General features: G+C 41.4%; 1 protein-coding gene across 6 annotated transcripts in view; it reads right to left on the reverse strand.

Annotated features, from left to right (window-relative positions):
• ANK3 (ankyrin 3) overlaps positions 1 to 21,953 on the reverse strand; it is a 749,833-nt gene that overhangs the window by 365,374 nt on the left and 362,506 nt on the right. For 2 of the 6 annotated variants that reach the window (XM_059882495.1, XM_059882493.1), the window contains exon 1: positions 10,087 to 10,769. The exons of 3 other annotated variants lie outside the window; for them this stretch is intronic. In XM_059882495.1, coding sequence (XP_059738478.1) covers positions 10,087 to 10,200 — 114 coding nt within the window. In that variant the 5' untranslated portion in view covers positions 10,201 to 10,769. Of the gene's footprint in view, positions 1 to 10,086; positions 10,780 to 21,953 lie in introns of those variants that run through there. One more of the 6 variants, XM_024986631.2, reaches the window with a different exon arrangement.

Here is a 21,953-nt window from a genome sequence, read left to right on the forward strand (position 1 = left end):
TATTTCCTGGGTGTAAACCTTCTTCAGAACATTCCCCCTTTTTTTTTTCTCAGTTCCTCTGCCCCCTTCTTGGCTACAGTCACTTGATTACATTTGGGAGCCCACACTATAAGGGAAGCTGGAAGCCCTCGTAAGGGCTCCCTTTATGCCAGGAACCTGGCAAAATGCATTTACAGTATTTCTACTCTTAACAATATGTATTCAAGTAAAGGGATTTCCATGTGGCTCAGTTGAAAAGAATCTGCCTGCCAATGTAGGAGACGTGGGTTAGATCCCTGGGTCGGGAAGATTCCCTGGAGAAGGAAATGGCAACCCCCTCCAGTATTCTTGCCTGGGAAATCCCACGGACAGAGGAACCTGGTAGGTTACAGTCATGGGGTTGGAAAGAGTCAGACACAACTGAGCACGCACGCATGAAGAAAAGGATTAATAGCCCCATTTGACCAATGTGGAGTCTGAAGCCCAAAGAAATTTAGTTTAAGGCCACACAGCTAAATGCGGCTGCCGTATAAATGCACACCTAGCCCCAAAGCCTATTCTTTCCAGAACCATGAATTGTAATAAATACTAAGCCCTTTCCCTACACCTTTCTCCTTACTGCTTGCCTACTTTATTCATGTTTTTAATCCTCTACTAAACAAAATTGACCATCTGTTTACCTCTTCCACTGTATAGACTTCTTACAAAATTTTATTTCATTATGATAAAATAATGCTGTTCATATTAACATAACAAGGGTCTTAGGGGATCTGCATGTAAATTATAAATGTGTCTGTGTCACTGACTTCCGGTCACTAGAAAATCTTGGGCTGCCTTCCATCCAACCCTCTCTGGCCAACTTCTCCCTCCTATTTCTTTTCCACGCAGTGCACACATCCTTCTCATACAGTAATGATGCTAGCTGGCGTTTGTGCTGCCAAAAGAAAAGCCACAAAACTGGCAGATGTGAACATTAGTCTCTATTCGACCCATTCTAATGGGTTTCATCTAAATGCAAACAGAACTGATGACATGATCCTAATAAGTGGAAGGCCACCTATGACTGAGAAATAATTTACTGGGACCAACTACAGCTAAATTGAAACCTACACATTTTATAGGCAGCTCCTATATTTGATAGTGATGGACTGTTCTAGTTCATGACACCACTATGAGTCCAGGAAAGCATAATTGAGTGAATGGGATAAATGCCAGGAAAAATCTGATTTATATGTAAAAGATTCAAGCTTGATTTCCACTGCTTTGCTTTCAACTCTTCCACTTTTAACTTGTACAAACTAGAAACACCAATTTGGGTAAAATAATAACAGCTTGCTAGTTTCCGAATGTTACCTATCTATAGGAAAATCTCCATAAGAAAGTTTGGATTACGTAACTGACAGTGTAACATTGTATTTAGACATTCTCTTTCAATAAGTGACCTATACATCAGTCAATAGATGTAAACTAATGATTTAGTTTTTTCAGTGACTGAATTCTTCTTTAAAATTTTTTTAAATGTGGAATTACGGTAACTTAAGTAACTCTTTATACAATATTTAGATTTTGCAGTTAAATGCAAATGATGAATTTATCAAAATCTTGATTACTAAATAATTTAACTCTTCACATTTCAAAGGTGACAATTTTTCTCTTGACATAAGAATTCACTATAGATGCCTATTAGTAAGAACCTCCCTTAAAAAAATTTCTCCTGGAGAGGTTCAGATGGCCCAAGAAAGGGACTTACAACCAGAGACCTTGGTCATAAGCCCAGCTATTTCTGTAACCGAGGCAAGTTACATAACAAAACTTAAGCTTAGGCTAATACCTCTGTATATGGAGATAACATTATGGCATAGTGTTGACATAAAATCAAATAAGACGAGGAATGTAAAAGTCACTCAGAATACTGGAGGCCCAATAAGAAATACTCATTTTATAACTCAGTCCTTCACCCCTACCTGGGCAAAGTCACAAGGAGAAACACAAAGACAGCAAGTAGATGAATCTACAATTCCACCCTTTATCTTATTAATCTCCATATAGGCACAATGGAGGTGCACAATACATTTCTATTAAATGAGCAGAGAAGCAGGTAAAATGTGACACCATTAATGTAAACTATTCTTATAACTATAAAGAACTTAAAACACTGCCAAATCCTTACTCCTCAAGCATACCTATGACAAGTTAGCACTTTTCCAGATTGAGATTCAATAAAACACACATACAAAATAACTGGTTATCGTGCCAAAGGAAAATTAAAAGACAGAAAAGATCAAGAGCCTCAGGAGCAATGAAGAAACAGTTTTAACTGCTGCATTATGCCAATGACAAGCTAACAAAAGCGTTAGAGAAAAGGTAACCCTCTGGCACTGTTGGTGGGAATGTAAATTGATACAGCCGCTATGGAAGATGGTATGGAGATGCCTTTAAAAACTAGGAATAAAACCACCATATGACCCAGCAAGCCCACTCCTAGGCATATACCCTAAGGAAACCAAAATTGAAAAAGACACACGTACCTCAGTGTTCACTGCAGCACTACTTACAAGAGCTAGAACATGGAAGCCACCTAGACATCCATCGATAGATGAATGGATAAAGAAGTTGTGGGGTGTGTGTGTGTATGTGTGTGTGTGTATTATTCTAGAATAATATTCTAATATTAGAATATTAGTCATAAAAAGGGATGCATTTGAGTTAGTTCTAATGAGGTGGATGAACTTAGAGCCTATACAAAGTGAAGCAAGTCAGAACAAGAAAGATAAATATGTCATACTAAACACATTTTTATGGAATCTAGAAAGATGGAACTGATAAATTTATTTGCAGGGCAGCAATGGAGAAACAGAACAGACTTATGGACACGGGGAGAGGGCAGGAGAGGGTGAAATGTATGGAGAGAGTAACTGGAAACTTACATCACCATATGCAAAACAGATAGCCAACGGGAATTTGCTGTATGGCTCAGGAAACTCAAACAGGGGCTCTGTATCAACCTAGAGGGGTGGGATGGGGAGGAAGATGGGAGGGAGGTTCAAGAGGGAAGGGACATTTATATACCTATGGCTGATTCATGTTGATGTTTGACAGAAAACAATAAAATGCGTTAAGCAATTATCCTTCAATTAGAAAATAAATCAATTAAAAAAAAACTAATGAAAACTTTAAAACTACTATTCAGACATTAATGAATGCATAATTTATCCCTGTCATGATCTTGGACTGGTTGAAAAGGTAATTGATTAAGAGCTACTAAGTCTTTTCTTAAATAAACAGATGACTTTATTGAGAAAAAAAGTACCATAATCATAACAGATTACAGAGAACCAATCAGCTGACAAGTCTTATTGAATTGCCTCCCTATTTCTAAACCTCTGGCACACCAAAGGACAAAGGTTTACAGCCTTTCCTACGAGCGAGCTAAGCCTTCTTCCATCCATCCTTTTCCAAATGCAGAAGAGTGGAGCCAAGGCAGCAGCCAGACATGCTCCTAGGGAGATTACCTGCCCCGCTTTAGTGAGCTGACTTATTGGCACAATCCCTCTTGAAGGCTCAGGATGTAAATAATCCATTCTTCTGTTCAATAGGACCACCACCAACTACCACTCTATGGCTCTTAACATTATGTCAAGCACGGTTCCAATATGAATTCACTGACATTATTACACCTCTGTGGCAACTATTACTGTATTCATTTTGCAGTTGAAGAGACCAAAGCATCTAAAGATTAAATAAATCCCCAAGGACACAGCAGCTAAGGGATAGCGCCAGCCCCTGAACTCAATCTGACTCTATAGTCCATGTTTCTAAGCATGATACGGCCTCTCATCCACCCTTCTGTCCATCCAGCCACCACCTTTCGCCCTCTCTCACTTTTCACCAACCCTCTTATCCATCCTCCTACTCCGAAAGCCCCAGTTTGGTAGTAGCTGAGTATGATACCACCTCTGCCCTCAAGGAGCTCATAGTTTCTTGGGTGAGACACACATATAAATACATAATTAATTTCAGAGCAGGATATCAAGTATGTTGAGAGCGAAACTAGGCTCCCTAGAGGTCTAGAGACTATGGACTCGGCAGAGCAGAAAACAGACTAGGTTCCCTTTGTCTCTTAAGAGCCCACACAGTCCTCTTCCCCAAAGCACAGGTACTGCAGTAAAAGCCTCCTGCCTGGCATCTTACATCATGGGTGTCACAGGTACCCAGATGACCAGATACAGAAGACTCTGTAAAATGTCAGGAAGCATCACACTTCTATGGCAAGAGATCAGGTCCCCTGAAATCTCTTCTCAAATCCTTAAATTGCCTTAGCCTAAAACAACTGCAAGGAGATCCAATCAGTCCATTCTAAAGGAGATCAGCCCTGGGATTTCTTTGGAAGGAATGATGCTAAAGCTGAAACTCCAGTACTTTGGCCACCTCATGCGAAGAGCTGACTCATTGGAAAAGACTCTGATGCTGGGAGGGATTGGGGGCAAGAGGAGAAGGGGACGACAGAGGATGAGATGGCTGGATGGCATCACTAACTCGATGGACATGAGTCTGAGTGAACTCCAGGAGTTGGTGATGGACAGGGAGGCCTGGCGTGCTGCAGTTCATGGGGTCGCAAAGAGTCAGACACGACTGAGCGACTGATCTGAAAAGACAGCGCTCGAGTTCTATTACAATAAACGCAGATGGACAGATTCCAAAGTCCTATGACCCAAGTTTAAGTGTAGACCCTCCAGTTACTAGGTTTATGACCTCAGGCAAGTTATTTAGTCTCATCAAGCCTCGGTTTCAACTATGAAAAATTGGGATGAAAATAATACCTGCCTCATAGAAAAGCTGTGAGGAAAAAAAAAAAAGAAATAATCCATAGAAATCACTCTGCAGATTGTCTGGTATACCACAAGCACCTAAGACACTGCTGTGCTGTTATTACAGAAACATGTCTTTGAGGATTTGATGTTACGGTATTTGCAATTTTTCACTGCATTTTTCAAAATTAAAAAGATAGAAATTCTTAAGGTAAAACATTAAAATCTATTGCAGAGGGTAAGAAAAACAGACTAACCGCAATAGTGGGGTACTCAGAGATATAAAGCTTATTATTCAAGGTTCCAGATGTTTAGAAAATAGCTTATCATTTAGAAGATTCTCTGAATCAAGCCCACCTTGATGTGTAGCTGTGAAAATATTAACCACATACCTTGTATAGTGGAGTAGTTAAGGAAACAAGCTAGAGAGTCAGGCTACTCAAATTGGAATCTTGGCTCTGTCACCAACGAGTGTGGGAACTCTGAGGCAAAACCCCAAGGCTCATGCCTCAGTTTTCTGATCTGGAAGACGGAAATAATAGAAATACTTTCTCATAGGTTTGTTGTGAAAAATAAACGAGCCTCCACCTGAAAAAGGTAATTTAAAACCCTATCTGGTGCACTTTATAAGAGGTCAAGAAATGTCCTGGGAGAAAAGAAATGAATCCAGGAAATTTAATTCTTCATCTTCCGCTTCAAGCCAGAAACTTGGCAGTCACCCTAGAATCCAATCTCTCCCTCTCACATCCTACATACAGTCCACTGCCAAGTTCTACTGAGTCTTCCTCTAAATATCTCTTGTATGCAACACCCCCTTCTCCATCAGCATCATCTCTGCTGCGGCTCAGACCCTCAGCATCTCTCATGCCTGCATCATCACCACTGGTGCTTCCTGATGGCTCTTCCGGCTGATGCCCACAGCACTGATGCTTGAAGGATGGTTCTCAACACAGAAAGCTCTTCAGCCTCCTCTCTTTACCATCACCCCTAAAACCACTCAGGTCCCTCTCTCCTTTGAGCAGGGGTTAGTGTCCAGCTCCGTAAGACAGCGTACAAAGACCTTCGTAACCTGGCCCCTGACTACTTTTACAGCCATTTTTTCTGCCATATCCTCATGTCCCCTTTTCTCCAAAATACTGTTTGTTTCTCACACAGCTGAATGTCTCTCATACTTGAACCCCTGTTGGCCTGGGATTCCTGTCCTTCCGTTTGTCTATCTCGCTGACTCCTCCAAGGCTTAGCTACGCCAAGAACCTTCTGGGAGCCCGATTGAGTTGAACTGGTGGGGGGCTCTTGCTGTGGCTCCTTCTTTGTAGAGTATTTAATGGTGCTCTTATCTTCTTCCTCCTTGTGCCGGGAAGCACAGTGCAATATAATGTACTGTGGCCAACTCTGCCTCATTTAGCTTTGTCTCCAACACAGAATATAATGCCTAATGCCAGAAGTTGTTCAAATATTTGCTGAATGAGTGCATGAATGCAAAAATAAAGCAATGAATATTCATTTATTCCTGCTCTGCCACTGGAATAGCTGTATGAGTTTGACATCAATAATCACAGAATTAATTGACTGATTATTCCTTGGTCATTCATAGAGAGAGAAAGAGAAAGAAATTCCATAGCGTCCTTTTTTTAAGTATAAATTTCCATGGTCACCTCAAAGCTTGTTTCTTTTTTTTTTTTTTTGACAGGATGTAGTAAATATATACAAACTACATAAAAGTATTGAATAAATTAAGGTTTGATCCTAATATTCCTCACTACTGAAATGTATTTTATAATTTAATAATATAATGTGGAGGAAGGGCAAATCATGGGGGTAACACAGCACCAGAAGCCAATGGCAACAAGGATAGTATGGGGCTGAAGAGCATTTGTGATTTCTAACTCTTGGAGGTTCAAGGTGGCTGGGACCCTCTCCAGACCAACACCTGCGAGCCAGGGAGCCTGCTGAATGCAGGAGATGCAGCATTCCTCCCTGCAAGGTGCTTAGTAAGGGCATGGATCCAATACTAACCCACCCACCGTCACTGTTTACCTTTGGCATGCCTCCTACTTGCTGCCAACCTAAGTCCTTCAGGACAGAAGGGGAGTGAAGCTGAAAAACAGATCAGGGAAGAGCAATGGGAAATGAGGGTAAGAAACTTTTACATTAGATACTCACTGAAACTTTTTTTCCTTAAAGTCAGATGATAAAAGGATTAAGTATTCATTCATCTAGGTAAATTTCTTTTTTTAACAAACAGGAAGATTTTCTTTTACTTGATATGAAAGTTGTTGTGCCAAGAATAAAATACATCATTACTGCTGCTGCTAAGTCACTTCAGTTGTGTCCGACTCTGTGCGACCCCAGAGACGACAGCCCGCCAGGCTCCCCCGTCCCTGGGACTCTCCAGGCAAGAACACTGGAGTGGGTTGCCATCATCATTACTAAAATTCAACTAATCATAAATTCCTAGAAGTTTCCTACTTATTCCTAGGGGCTTCCCAGGTGGTTCTGTGGTAATCAGTTATTCATGGTTATCAATATTCAAAAGAGACCAAATGTGCAGTTCACTGGGTTTAAAAAAACTGAAATGTGAATCCTATATTAATTTTACATGCATATTATGATTTGAGTATAATACTTAGTAATATCCCATACTGTATGATTCTGTGTCATATAATCAAGAAAGGTTCATCTTGGGCTTGCTCAAACCTGAATTGAAGGGGAACCATGAATCAAATTCCTTGTTTTATAAACTAGATACTCTTAAGATTTCCTTTTGTATTTTGAGATTTTATGAGACTGCTCACTATTCCTTTTTGTAATTAAAATATCCTAGAGGATATTTCTGCATGTGAATGAGAATGAGTCCCATAATAACCCACTATATATATGTGTGTGTGTATATACACATTTTTTCATAAAATGCAAATGCAGTGTTAACTTTTTTTTTGCTCACACTGCACGGCATGTGGGAGCCCAGTTCCCTGACTAGAGATAGAACCTACACGCCCTTGTAGTGAAAGTGTCAGTGAAGAGTGTGTAGTCTTAACCACTGGACCGCCAGGAAAGTCCTCCCTGCAAAATATTTAAAAGCAGCTTTTCAATTGACAGGGGCCTACAACATGGAGTAAAATAGCCCAGAAACCTTAATTAGGATTTTAGGAAAAGGTAGGAAAAAAGAAACTAAAAGTTGAAATAATTCACTTTGTAGGAAATAAGTGTAACATACACTGTGTCATGGAAGGGGATACAGAGCATGTCTTCAAAGTCATTTAACCTTAACTTTGCACATAGAAGTGGTCCATGCAGTCATCTGGCTATGAATATTAAATCTTCTGTGATACATGTACCTTTGATGGGGAACATATATACTATACTGTGTTATGAATTAAAAAGCACAATAGCAATGGGACTGTTATCCATGAGCCCCTTTCTGGATCTCCTCTGTGAGTGCCCTGAGAACAAAACACTTAAATCTGCCTGCACGTTGACGATAGCGATATTGATATTTCTCCATGTTCCCTTCTGGTTGCTAAGAGATTTACATTGGACAGACTCTGTTGTACGAAGCATTTTGATCCACAAAGCATTTGCTTCAGCTCAGTGAGCCCAGAAACTCCCTTTGGTTCACCCCTTCACTATTTTGCTTTCGAGTCAAACAGGGGACTGGGCACAAGGGCAGCAGACCTGTCGCTGCTCCCCCGGGACACGGCTGGCCATAAACCTGGCTCGGCTAGTAACTCTTACACAGAATATCGACATTAATGATGAAACTATATCTTTATACAAATGTATGTTCCTGTCCCTGTGTTTCTTAGAAGCCAGTTTATCATGTCGTGGGGGTGGGGGAGGGGGATGTGCATAGAGAGGTCAAAGTACAGTGAGCGACCCACAGACAAACCTAACTTTCATAAAATTAGACCAGAACCTAGCAAAACTAGGCAATTTCGTAACAACTCTGCTGTGTGAGGCTTTGAAATACACCTGCTGAGAATTTCCTAACTTAAGTCTGTACTTCTGTGAAAATATGTTCAAGAAGTTTTTTTGCAAGAACCCTGAAGCAGGAAACACCTATATTTAATGTCATGTGGCAGAACCACCACAACTCTCTGAACTCAGTCTCAGAAAGTCTGCCAGTAACAAAAGGCAAAGAGGTTTCTCTAGACCTTTACTTGGAAGAAAACAGCAAAGGCCCTGAAAATATTCATGATTACTCCTGAAGGAAGGTACATGTGGTGGATGAAATCTGCATGTCATTTGCAAGGCATGTGGATCACTGCTCAGAGCAAATTAAGATGATCTTTCCCTTGGGAATTCTCACAAAGAGACATAAAAATGCTTTATGACCTGACTTCCATATTCAGATCACAGAGTTTTAGTCAATTTTTATGAACTGTCATGGAAGAAAAGTGATTTCGGGCCTCACTTTCCAAATCGGTATCTAGGATTCATATTTAAGGGCACAGCCCCCAAAAGGTAAGCACTCTGAGGCTGTAATTAAACACCAGTGACCCAGAATATTCCTCCTATTTGCTCCCCTGCATTAGAGTATCAGTAGGGGATGATCAATACTCATGCTCGGATCTAAAGCATTCAGTGCTGAAGTCCCTGCCTTGTCATGGGAATTCCTGCATTCAGGATAATCACTCTCAGCCAGTAGAGAAAGACAAACCTCTGTGCTTTCAGTGGTTTAAAGAATAAAGAAAAGTTATTTCCAGCAGCTTATTTCCACTGCACAACCTACCTAGGAAGTACCTTATGGAACTGAGAGTCAGAAGGAAAGAGGGAACCGAAAAAGCAAAGCAGGAAATGACTTTACTGTTACGTCTTTAAGGTCACAGATCTGCCTGAGAAATGCACACATGTGACACAGTTCTAGCACAAAAGCTCCTTTTCCATGAGACAGAACTGTTAAGAAGTACAAAGGCTGCTTCTCTGCTCTCTCCCTCAATTCTAACTCACCGCAGTGCATTTAACCTTGACTGGGCTGGAAAGAAACTACTTTGAACTCCCTTGCAACACCTTTGCATGTCATGGAAGCATGCCCACGCCTATGTAAAGTACAAGCCTTCCGCATCAGCACTGCAATCCCCCCACACGGGATAAAATCTTGCCCTGCCTTGCCCACCCTACACCCGTGGTCTACCACAGGGTTTCTATCATCTGTTCCCAATTTACACACCCAACTTACACACCCAATTTACACTCTACACCACATGTAAAAACAGCCCCGAATGCTTCTCACAGATGCCAAGAGGAATTAAAACATAAAGGATCCAGGCAAGATCTATGCACTGGCATACATAGCTACCTTTTTCTTCCGATCCCGGGACCGTTTGCGGTGTTTCCTTTTTTTCTCTGTCTCTTCTTCAGCATTGATTTCTAAATCCCGGGTTTTCTTTAATTGGGAGGCCGCATGAGCCATAATGCATTGAAAAGGACCCTCTCAAGCACGCAGGGCTTCCTGGTAGAAGGTGATATCCTCAGGCACCTTTAATCAGGCTTCCAGCAGCATTCCAATCACTGGAGAGAAACCTTGGACTCCAAGCAGGAAGACATTCAAAATGCCAAGATGCTGGAGAAGCTGAAGCTTTAAAAACCCCAACGATGGTTTCCAGACTTCATCCTACACCTCCCTGTACCTGAACCTTTACACGAGAGTGCAGCCATCCTAATGCATTTACCGTAGTGAAAAAGACAGCTGGGACACAGGAAGCTGTATTATGGCTGTATCCCCTGCCACCAGCTGGAAGTGTCTAAGTGATTCCTCGGAAGGGGGAATGCTGCAAAGGATGCTTCTCTGAAGGGAAAAAATCAAGAGTCACCACACATGCAGGAGCAAAAATCCAGCACTAATTCTGAAAACCTATTTTAGAATCCTTTGAAAAAAAGGCAGGGCTGCAATTTATACATCACCACTAGGTCTGCACAGAGCAGAATTTAACCCGTAAGAGAATGGAGCGGTTCCTACTCCAGTGTAACTGCTGATGGTGACAAAATAAAATAAAATAAGATTTTACAAAAGACACTCGATTTTGCTGTGGAGATCCTGACTGCATGATGGGGAAAACAATGCATGCATTGCTCATCTCCACAGTGAGGCCTTTATGCTCGACTATCAGCCTAAATGCATTTTGTGGGGGAGGATTCACAGAAGGGCCTGTTGTCTTTTAAAAACAACATGCTGATTACAACACATCATACAGCAGGCCATGAACATGTTGGTGTAGGGAACAGATGCCTGATTCAGAGGGGTTCCCCAGGACTCTCCCCTCCTGAGGTCCGAGGGTCACAGAAAATCTGCGCTGCAGTCAGGGGCTCCAAGTCGCGGAAATGTGGACTCGGCGTTCATGTGCACTTCAATCACCTTACTATTTTTGCTACCTGAGTCCTCAATGACTGCAGCTTCTGAATATTCATGAGGTGAAGTGAAGCAGCAGCAGGGCTCAAGGCCTGCTGGGCTATCTTCTGCTAGGATGCACGCACTGGAAGAAATCTAATAAGTCAGGAATCATTCATATACTCAAACACATGGGGCCCAAAACATGGCTGAAACGTCAGTCTGGACCTGAACCATTACAGGCCCCAGTGAGAAACCTTAAATTCCCCAAGTAAATGAGCAGGGGAGAAAAAGATGATGCTTCACTGAAAAGACTTAGTGTGTGTGCTTCTAATATTCAAAGTCCTTGACTTTGGAAATCAGTGCGTTTTGAGTTTGCAGCTGGTGGTGGGGGTTGTTCAGTCACCAAGTTGTGTCCAACCCTTTGCAACCCCATGAACAGCAGCACGCCAGGATTCAGTCCGCAGGAGTCACTGTTAAAATGTGTGGAGGCCAAAGCATGCAGTCCAGAGGTGTTGTACAAGGATTTGGTTGGAGGTCCCCGGGGCTGCTGTTGACCTGCTTCATTAAGAGCCCCAAGTGTAAGTTCCTGCCAACAACTACTCACTGTATTTCTGATTGGAGATCAAGAACTTTCTTCATTCTTCCCTAGCAGGGGGCCTTACATCTTCCCCTGGGCAGCGACAGAGATTGGAAAGCAAATGAGGACCATGGCCGTGACCTACTGCAAGTGGATTGCAATAGATGGCTTCACCGTGAACCATGTGAAAATCACTGTGGCCCATATTTCTGAGGGCCCACTGACACTTGTCTGCTCGCTTTCCCACAGAAACTATCTACATGAAGGAGGAGTTGTAGAAAAGTTCCCAACTGCCTACAAAACCGTCGTCTGATAAAAAGCAGGGGCCGGGAGGAAGGCAAGGGATGAAATGTAATTCAGATCCAAAAGCAATACACTGTATTTGGAGCTTCATAATAAAAATAAACGCTTTTCTATCAGAAGACGTTTTTATTGTAATAGTAATAGGTGGGGCAGAAAATATAAAAAGTTAAACTTTTGTATGCTTGCTCCTGATATTAACCATCCTGGGCTTCTGAGGAATATTCACAACATTTCCTATCCTTATTTTCAGCAAGCTGAAGAGGATAGCCAGCTAAAAAACTGGCTGATTTCCCACTGGCTCCAGGATCTTCTCTTTTTTTCTTCCTTTATAGATACTAATGCTACTTTAAAATGTTTTTATAAGCACACCTGACCAAGGTAACTTTGCCATCTAAGGCTGGCAAAGCTACTGTCCCATTGATCTCTATCAGCAAAAGCAAAGATGGAAATTAGGAAAACAGGTCCTGGTATTTTTGGACACATTTCTCTCTGGAATAATTCTTTGCTTTCCCAAAATGTTTAGAAGTTGAGAATAAGTCACAACGTATATGCCGCTGTAATATGATTTTTTTTTTATAGTGGATTTTGCAGTTAGTGGTTGTCCCACCAAAACTAAACTCTAAGACATAGCTCATTTAGATTCTCTTACAGAAAATATGGGCTTCTGTTTGCTACTTTTAAACTAGAACTTTAATAGCAAAACTGCCAAGAAAGGCAGCTCCGTGAGTCCTAGGATTTGATGGTAATATCACTAAAGTCTTAGTTCCTTTCTTCCTACCCAGCACACACCCTTATATAAAGCCCCTGGTGCATTTATTTATTATTTATTTATTTATTGCAAAGGCATTTACCCAAGATTGGCACAGATATTAGCATTTGTTTCTCCTAAACTACATTCACAGTTCTAACAATAATTCTAGAAAGCAAGCTCTTATCGTAGCTGAAACAACCAAGAAAAGAACTTTCAAAAACTTATTTGCCTGAAGTTTTATAAAACTTTTCCACTTCAGTCTCACGAGATTGTTCTCTTCTGGGTGATGATCAAATTCATTCAAACCTTCCAAGTAAAACTTTGCAGCTGGTATAAGAGTAGGTCTCCAAGCAGAGGGGCGGGTCTCTGCAGCAAGAAGGAGATGCAGTAAGCACCTCAAACAGTAATGCGAGGTCCACGGGGTAGCTTCTCCAGGCCTGCTCCCTGACACTGGCCATGAGGGTGTAAGGAATAGGACTTGCATGGGATGGGGTGGCCCATCTGAGGAATGCTGAAGCTATAGAAAGTTAAGGAACAACTTCTCTTAAGGAAAAAAAAAAAAAGCTATTCCGGCTTTATAAAAATTCCAGGTACAAGAATTCCTACACCAGCTTTTCGAAACAAAGTTAAAGACTGATCTTTCAAACTTTTATTAGCTGCAGAAATCTTTCCTTTGAATAGGCTCTACAGGACAGGCATTGAGAATAAATCAGAGAGTGAAGTTACCTAGCTGAATGGAAGGGACACTGTCTACAGCCCCAACTTTTAGACTTCCTCAGCCTCCCTCCTGAAGGCAGGTTGGATGAGCACGGTTTGAAATTTGAAATCTGGCACTCGGCAGCAAGGAGTCTTGATCTTTCCCTGGTGTCTACCTTTGATTACAGAAATTATATCAATAAGTGATTCCTCCTATTAAATCTTCCTCTTAATCTTATTCAAAATAATTCCTGATTTCTGATCAGAAGTGACATGTTTCATTGAGTCCTTCTTGTCCTCACTTTATTAGAGTGTAAAACTAGCATAAAAAAGTAAAAATCACTTTCCAGTTTGGCATCCGGAATAATGGCTATACTCCCAAATAAATTCTAATCCAGGAATCAAAACGCTGTGACTAAAATATGCCAATGAAAGTAAAACCAAATCAATACACTGGACATTTTACCCGAGCTGTTTTCTCCTCAGTTTGGCAAACACCTTGCCAGGATTCCACGACAAGTTTTGATTATTCTTCAGCCAATTAACAACTTGACTACTCTCGGTTGTCACTTATACTGTGTCTCCACATTGCTCAGCTGAGTTGACACATAAATAGTGTATTTGATTTCTGTGGAGGTGATGCTGTCTCTTGGTGATCTTGAAGTTACAACAGTTTCAAAGTGCACTTTGAAAAAAATAGGACATAGTGACGTGGAGAAGTGGAGGGTGGGTAGTACATAAAGAATGGGGGAGGGGAGCATGAAAAAAACGAAAAAGAGCACCGCTGCCAGCCACCAAGGAAGCTGCACCTTCCCAACCCTGCCCCCGGCTCTCGATAACAAGGAAAGTGCATGTTTTGATGGGATGAGAATATTTCATGCTGCACCCACTTCAGTTTTCTCAGAAGCAGAACAGCCTCACCATAAGAGAGAGTCAAAATATTTTTCCTTCAGAAAGAAAAATGGATCCATCGTCACTGCATTAATTTTGGCACCCTAGATAAAGATGATGTCAGGAGATCTTGAGCGGGTTCTGAACAATGTGGGGCACAAGAAAGAAAACAAGCACGAAACCCATCAATGGTTATAAATGACAGAAAGGCACCCTAGGAAATGCTTAACTCACAGTTGCAGATTATTCTTCATTTTCAGATGAGACACATGGGAAAAAAAAAAGGCAGTGACTAAATCATACTGAGGGATTGGTGGTCCTTTTCACACTTCTCATAGAGGGCGGCACCTTTGGATAAACGTGCGCTGGCCTCGGTTCCATCTGTCTTAGTACTTGGTTTGCCCTCTGTCCCTGGAGCAGGCTGTCTGTCCAACTCACCAGCATGACCTCAGCCTGGAGCCAGCCAGCTGGTCCAAGCTGCCAGCTGCTTCTGCCACCTCCCATGGGGGACAGGGGCAGGCTGCCGGGGACAGCTCCCCCATGGTCTCTTCATCACACACATGCTGGCCGGCAAAAAGAAGGGGATCCCTGGATGCGCATGAATGAACCCCCGCAGGCATAGCCCCCAGACTCTGTCCCATCCAAAGGAGGGAGCTGGCAGTGCCTGGTGGAAGAGTGAGCAAGAAGCCAGCACCCAGAGTCCTGGACAAACAATTGCACCAGACAAGTTGCTTCCTCTCTGCAGCCCTGGTCCTTACAGGAGAAACAAGTGGAACCAGATGACCACAAAGACATCCACAAAGGAACCCCAAATCCAATGACCTGAGGTGGTAGAAGGTGGTACATGTTTGAAAGTGAAGAAAGATATTTAGGAAAGGTTTATTTAAGAAGAATTTACACAATTATATGTATAGGATAAATAAAGTTTATCCTTGCTTATAGGATAAACAAGGTGCTATTGTACAGCACAGGGAACTATGGTCGTGGTAACCCATATATATGATATGAATTATATATATGGTAAACTACAATGTAATAAATATGAAAGTATGCATATGACTGAGTCAGTATGCTGTACAGCAGAAATTAACATGACACTGTAAATCGACTATTTTGTTCTTGTTTAGTTGCTCAGTCATGTCTGACTCTGCAACTGCAGCCCGCCAGGCTTCTCTGTCCATGAGATTAATTTAATAAAATTTTAAAAAAATGAAAATGAAGAAGCGTTTACAATCTGGGCTGACCAAAACAGTAGCCACCAGCCCTATTTAGTGACTGGCAATGAAATAGTACTAGTGAGACTGCAAAACTGAGTTTCTAAATTTTATTTAATTAAGAAATTTATATTTTAAAAAAATCCTCAGTTCAGATATTGGAACACATTTAAGTGTTGGAATAATTTGGAAATGTGAATTTACTTTTTCGCTTTTCATTTTATAAGATAAAAGATCAAGTATTTCTGATGATAATTTAGCACCCACATTGAGATGTAAAATACACCTGGGATTTCAAGACCCCATGAAAAAAAAAGCAATGTGAATTACCTCAGTAAAAATTTTATGTATTGATTCATGCTGAACTGAGGATATTTGGATATGTTCAGTTAAATAAAATATACTAAAATTAACTTCACTTTTTAAAGAGATTTTTAAATATGTCTATTTGGAATGTAAAATTATATATGTGGTTCCCACTACATTTCTATTGGACACAGACAGTCTACATAAAGAGCTTATCTTAACAAAAAGAGAGCCCAACTTGCCAGCAGGTATTTTCCTGCAGGCAGATATTTCTCCAAACACGCATCCGAAGACACTTAGCAGTCAGTCATCATGCTTTCCACGTGAAATGTTAAAGGACAAGAACACGTGATGTTCTTAGGCACTTGTGCTAAAAGCAGCATTCACATACTCATGGACTCATTCACTCAGCTGGTCACCACATTTGGCATCTGGGACGTGCAGGTGAATGGGACTTGGTCCCATTCCTCAAATCATCAGTGAGAAAGAGAGACAAGGAAACTGACAATTACGACACACATACAGGTGCTGTGGAAGCAGGGGTGTGGACCTGTAATACAAAACCAAGTGGTGAGTATGCAGAACAAGGCTTTCTAGGTCAGGGATAAAGACTCTTTCCTATCCGCAGAATTTACAATTTCACAGTTCAACACCTCACATTCTTGGTCTACCTGGCCAACTGTTCATGCTTGAGCAGACAATGCAGAATTCCCCCTAGAGCCAGGGACTGTCATAGATGCTGGTGATAGGATGGTCAGTAAGATGGATGAGGTCCCCTTCTCTAAAGCTTCCATTCTTGGGAGTATGGGGTGGCAGGAGTAAGCCAGTCAACAAATCAATGAAGAAGAAAATCTCAGTCACAGTGTTAGGAAAAAGTGAAGAATATAACTGGATTGAAAGAGTCGAGATGAGGAACAATTGTTCACGGGGCCTTCTGCTTCTTTCTAATTTTAGTTTCTCAAGATAGTGAGAAGCCAGTTGAGTTTCCACTGTATCAGGCTAATAAAGTGAAAGTGTTGGTCGTTCAGTCATGTCAGACTCTTGTGACCCCATGATGGTAGCCTGCTAGGCTCCTCTGTCCATGGAATTCTTCAGGCAAGAATCCTAGGGTGGGTAGCCATTCCTTTCTCCATGGGATCTTCCCAACCCAGGGACTGAACCTGGATCTCCCACCTTGCAGGCAGATTCTTTATCCTCTGAGCCACCAGAGAAGACCTTATTAGGGTAGCAATTCCTCCCCATCAGCCCTCTAAACCAAGAAGCTGAGCACAGTGGCTGATAATAAATGTTAATAGTTTCTCAAGTAATAGGCTCAATTCAAATATATTACTGAAGATAAAATATGTTTCTGTATTACTTTTCCCCTAAACTATCTGGATAACTATAGCTTCCATCAGTCTTTATTAACTTATAGTTTAATAAAGATTCCAAAAAGGTTGACTTTTTTACTCTATTACTCTACCAAGTAATGGAATCAAGTCTCACTGTTTATAACCAAACAGTGATATTTCACTGAATCCTTGTAATTTAATATTTATATCAGAATCATACTTCTGCTGCTGCTAAGTCGCTTCAGTCGTGTCCGACTCTGTGCAACCCCATAGACGGCAGCCCACCAGGCTCCGCGGTCCATGGGATTCTCCAGGCAAGAACACTGGAGTGAGTTACCATTTCCTTCTCCAATGCATGAAAGTGAAAAGTGCAAGTGAAGTCGCTCAGTCGTGTCTGATTCCCAGCGACCCCATGGACTGCAGCGCACCAGGCTCCTCCGTCCATGGGATTTTCCAGGCAAGAGTAATGGAGTGGGGTGCCATTGCCTTCTCCAACAATCATACTTAGGGTGGTCCAAAGGGAAGAGAATGCAAACACGCAAGAAAGGCAAAGTAGTTCTTCTCTCAACTTTGCTAAAAGTAACTGTAAGACTTTAGAGAAGCCCCTCATCCTTCCTGAGCCCCTGGTTCCATAAATGTAGGGATGGAAAGGAATTCTAAAGTCTCTCTTCTCCACTGACCTATGTACTCTGTAATTCTGAAATACAGTTATGGTAGGATGCAATGATTGACTTATGTGGGCTTCCTCTGCTGGTGTGTTTTGACCAAGACACAAAGAAAGAAAGTCCACTTTCAACACATTTCTTTTTAAGAGACAACTAAACAGCAAATGTGTGAAGAAGCAGATAGGATTTGTAGATGTGGGAAACTATTGGACAACTCAGTGATCATTTGCTGACCATGAATATAAGAGAGAGCGTGGTGTACAAAAGAAAGCAAAGACTTAGTTTTTAGAGAATGGAGTATCTAATTAGTTGATTCATGATATCATATTATAGTGACCATGAGTAGGATAAAACAACTGAACACTATGCCAGGTGCCATAGAGGAAGTCATACTAAATAGTCAAATATTCACATTAAAACTCATGTAGCAATCCTATTGGAGAAGGCGATGGCATCCCACCCCAGTATTCTTGCCTGGAAAATCCCATGGACGGAGGTGCCTGGTAGGCTGCAGACCATGGGGTCGCTAAGAGTCGGACACGGCTGAGTGACTTCACTTTCACTTTTCACTTTCATGCATTGGAGAAGGAAATGGCAACCCACTCCGGTGTTCTTGCCTGGAGAATCCCAGGGATGGGGGAGCCTGGTGGGCTGCCATCTATGGGGTCGCACAGAGTCAGACACGACTGAAGCGACTTAGCAGCAGCAGCAGCAGCAATCCTATATCATATTGTGGACTGTATCAATCATGCAGAGATTTTGTATGGCAAAAAAGAAAAAAAAAATGACATTTTCTTGGATCTGGAACCGATTTACCGCCCTAGGAGGAGACACATGCAGAGTTTATAACTACTTCCTTCTGGAATGGAAATAACAGTACGTGCTCCTTACCAGTATGTTTTCAATAACTGATGTTTACGAAACAACATCATTACCACAAAAGACAAAAACAGCACATGTACACACAAGGTATTACCAAGTTGAGGCAGACTGTAATATAGACTGGCCCTCAGGGTTCCTGAATATATGTGGGACTCCTCCTCTTTCTTCTTGTCCTACAAACTTGGTAAGTCTTGGAACGTTTCCTCTTCCATGTTGATTCAAAAGGCTAACTGTAAATCAGATGAATTAAACTTTCTATGATATGGTCCACAACTTGGCACCTTTTTACTTGCTCTTCCATTATACCATACCAAGATACAATCACAGGAGTTACTAGAGTAGGTACTGAGACATAATGTTTTATGTTTGGGAAAAAACTTATGAGGCCCTTTTGAAAAAGATAAAAGTTTAGAACAATTTTCTTTTTCAGCCAATTATCTCCTAAAAGAAAGGGTGAAGTGGGGAAATACTTTTGCAAATACTGTGAGGTGGAGCTTCATCTAGGCAGATTTCATCCAACTCGTTTTTTTTTTTTTTCGTATTTAATACCTTCCATGGTAGAGATCAGCAAATAGTTTCATAAAGGACCAGACAGCAAGTATTTGGGGCTCTGCAGGCCATCGGGCCTCTGCTGTACCTGTTGGACTTCCCTGCCCTAGTGCAAAAGCAGCCAGACATAGCAGGTAGATGAACAAATACGGTTGGGATGCAATAAAACTTCATTTGTGCATACTGAAATTGGAACTTGGGTCACCTTTGTGTGACTATTCTTAGTTTGCAGGCTGTAAAAAATGAGGCTGATCCCCTGGAGAAGGGCATGGCAACCCACTGCAGTATTTTTGCCTGGCGAATCCCATGGACAGAGGAGCCTGGCGGGCTACAGTCCGTAGGGTTGCACAGAGTTGGACACGACTGAAGCGACTTAGCATGGCACTGCATACACAGAAATAAAATGTGTGTATTAATTCCTTCACTTACAAATATTTACTGAGCACCTCTTTTATTGAAGTAGCATAATTCTACATGTGTATTCAGGATGCCCAAACTCAACAAGCACTCAGGAGAGTGAGAGTGAGATGAATTTGCAGTAGGACAGCTGATCCCATCTGCCATTCAATTCAGTGGCCATCTGCCCCAGAGTGAGCCTCCAGCAGGACCACAGCCCATGCTATTCTCTATGCAACGCATAGGACAGACATCTGGTTTACTATGCTCTCTTTCCTTCTCTGGGGTGGCGACAAGACAGAAGCAACTCTAGTGCTTTCTATTTCATTAGCAATTTACTATCACATTCTAAATATTTCCTACTAAATTACTTCCATTACTTTGTAGGGCACAGGAATAAACAAATATTTATGGAGAATCCTCCCTATTTCTAAAAATGTGCTAAACTGAGTCAGAAATTAAAGAGAAAATGCATAACCTTTAAAAAAACATCAGAATCATGCTCATGGACTTAAATGCTTCTTTTTGACATTATTTTATCAAAAGAATGAAACCTGGAGGTTTGTCAACAGTTAATGCCTGGACAGGGAACCAGATCTGTCAGTAATTAATGAATGGTGAGAACTTCCAATGAGGATGTGGCGATTGAAAATGCGGAAGTTATGGGAAGAACAAGCTTAGGTCTGGGACCCACAAGAAACTCTATCTGTTCTGCAGGAGAGTGGATTGCCCTTTAAGAAATGTCAGATCGGTTTGCTCCCCTTCATCTGCCCACAGCCTCCTCCCTCCCCCAACACATACACTAAAGTGTTAGTCAGAGAAAGGGAAAGCCAGATGGTTTTGGGGATTAGCAGTGAGGAAAGGCCCAAGTTTCACCTCAAGGTTGTTATTAAATTCTAGCTCGGATTGGCAGGGATACAGAATTCGGGCCATCTGAGAGCTCTTTGGGAGTCTTGGTCCAGTTCCTAATGAGCAGGTGTTGACACGGAAAGGCTGCCTGTACATCGGCACTGCAGGCATGGAGCACTGCAGCTACCTGGGTGTTACCTGGATGGTGCCCCATTCTCCCCAAGACTTCCTCCCGCCCCAGGAAACCATGCTCAACTCTACATATCCAGCCACATTCTGCTCCCTCTGGCAACAAACCCAATAAAAATCCATCAACCAAACAATTTAAAGTGTTGACTATTCTGCAGATGTGGTGGTTTTACAACACTCTGCCCCAATTTAAAAAATCCTTTCCAGCACAGTCAGATTTCATTTGGGTCCCAGAACATTCCAATACCCCCTTGAAGATGTGCTTTTTCATTACAGATGACACATTATATTAACCATTTCTTTTCACCTTTTTTTTTTTTTGGCTGTGCAGCATGTGGGATCTTAGCTCCTCCCACTAGGGATCGAAGCCCATGCCTGCTGCACTCAAAGAGTCGGGTCTTAACCATTGGACCACCAGGGAAGTCTTTATTAATCATTTCTTAGATTGCAACTGGTCTCAACACTCTTTTCAATGAGAATAAGATAGACATCAAAACTTCCAATACAGGGTTTTGTTTTGTAGCCATGTTAAGATCTAGGAGAATTTGGCTAAACTCTATATTCCACCAGGGATTTACTAAATAAAAATACCACTGTACTACAGATGTGTACAACATACGCGTCCCTGTCAGGGAGCTCATCAATTAGACTAGCAAGAAAAGCACAGAATCATGGCTAGCAGTTTAACACAGAAGCAATACCCATGTCTACTTTTAACAGTAACTGTTTAGCCAATAGATTTTTTTAAAAAGACTCTGGATCCCATGATTACATGAGCTTTAAGAAATAAATAGGAACATTGATTCTGCTTCCAAACCAAATTTTACAAGCCTGTTTCACAATGGTGATGTTTTAAAATAAAGACATGATGGTTTTTAGAGAAAAAGTTCCCCAGTCTTTATGAGTTCTTGTGAATGTTAAGAGCAAAACAAAAATTCTAAAGGAACCACTCCATTTCATGATGTTGTGTTCCACTAGGGTGGCAATAAAACCAGCCTTTTGTATAGTCAGATCATCTTGAGTTTTAAGTAATTCTGTAGATTTTATAAGGCTCAAACCTCATATAGAGAGTAGCAACAAAAACACAAATAATCCTGAAACTGTAAATCAGTAGGGCTGTTTTAAAACTAACTTTTATTTACTTTCCCCCAATCATCCATACATATTCATTCTAAAAATTTCAAATCATGGATTAAAAAAAAGGAAAATAAAATCCACTTTGCCACCATGGCTACT

The sequence above is a fragment of the Bos taurus genome, chromosome 28 (genome assembly GCF_002263795.3).
Source record: "Bos taurus isolate L1 Dominette 01449 registration number 42190680 breed Hereford chromosome 28, ARS-UCD2.0, whole genome shotgun sequence".
Classification (NCBI taxonomy): domain Eukaryota; kingdom Metazoa; phylum Chordata; class Mammalia; order Artiodactyla; family Bovidae; genus Bos; species Bos taurus.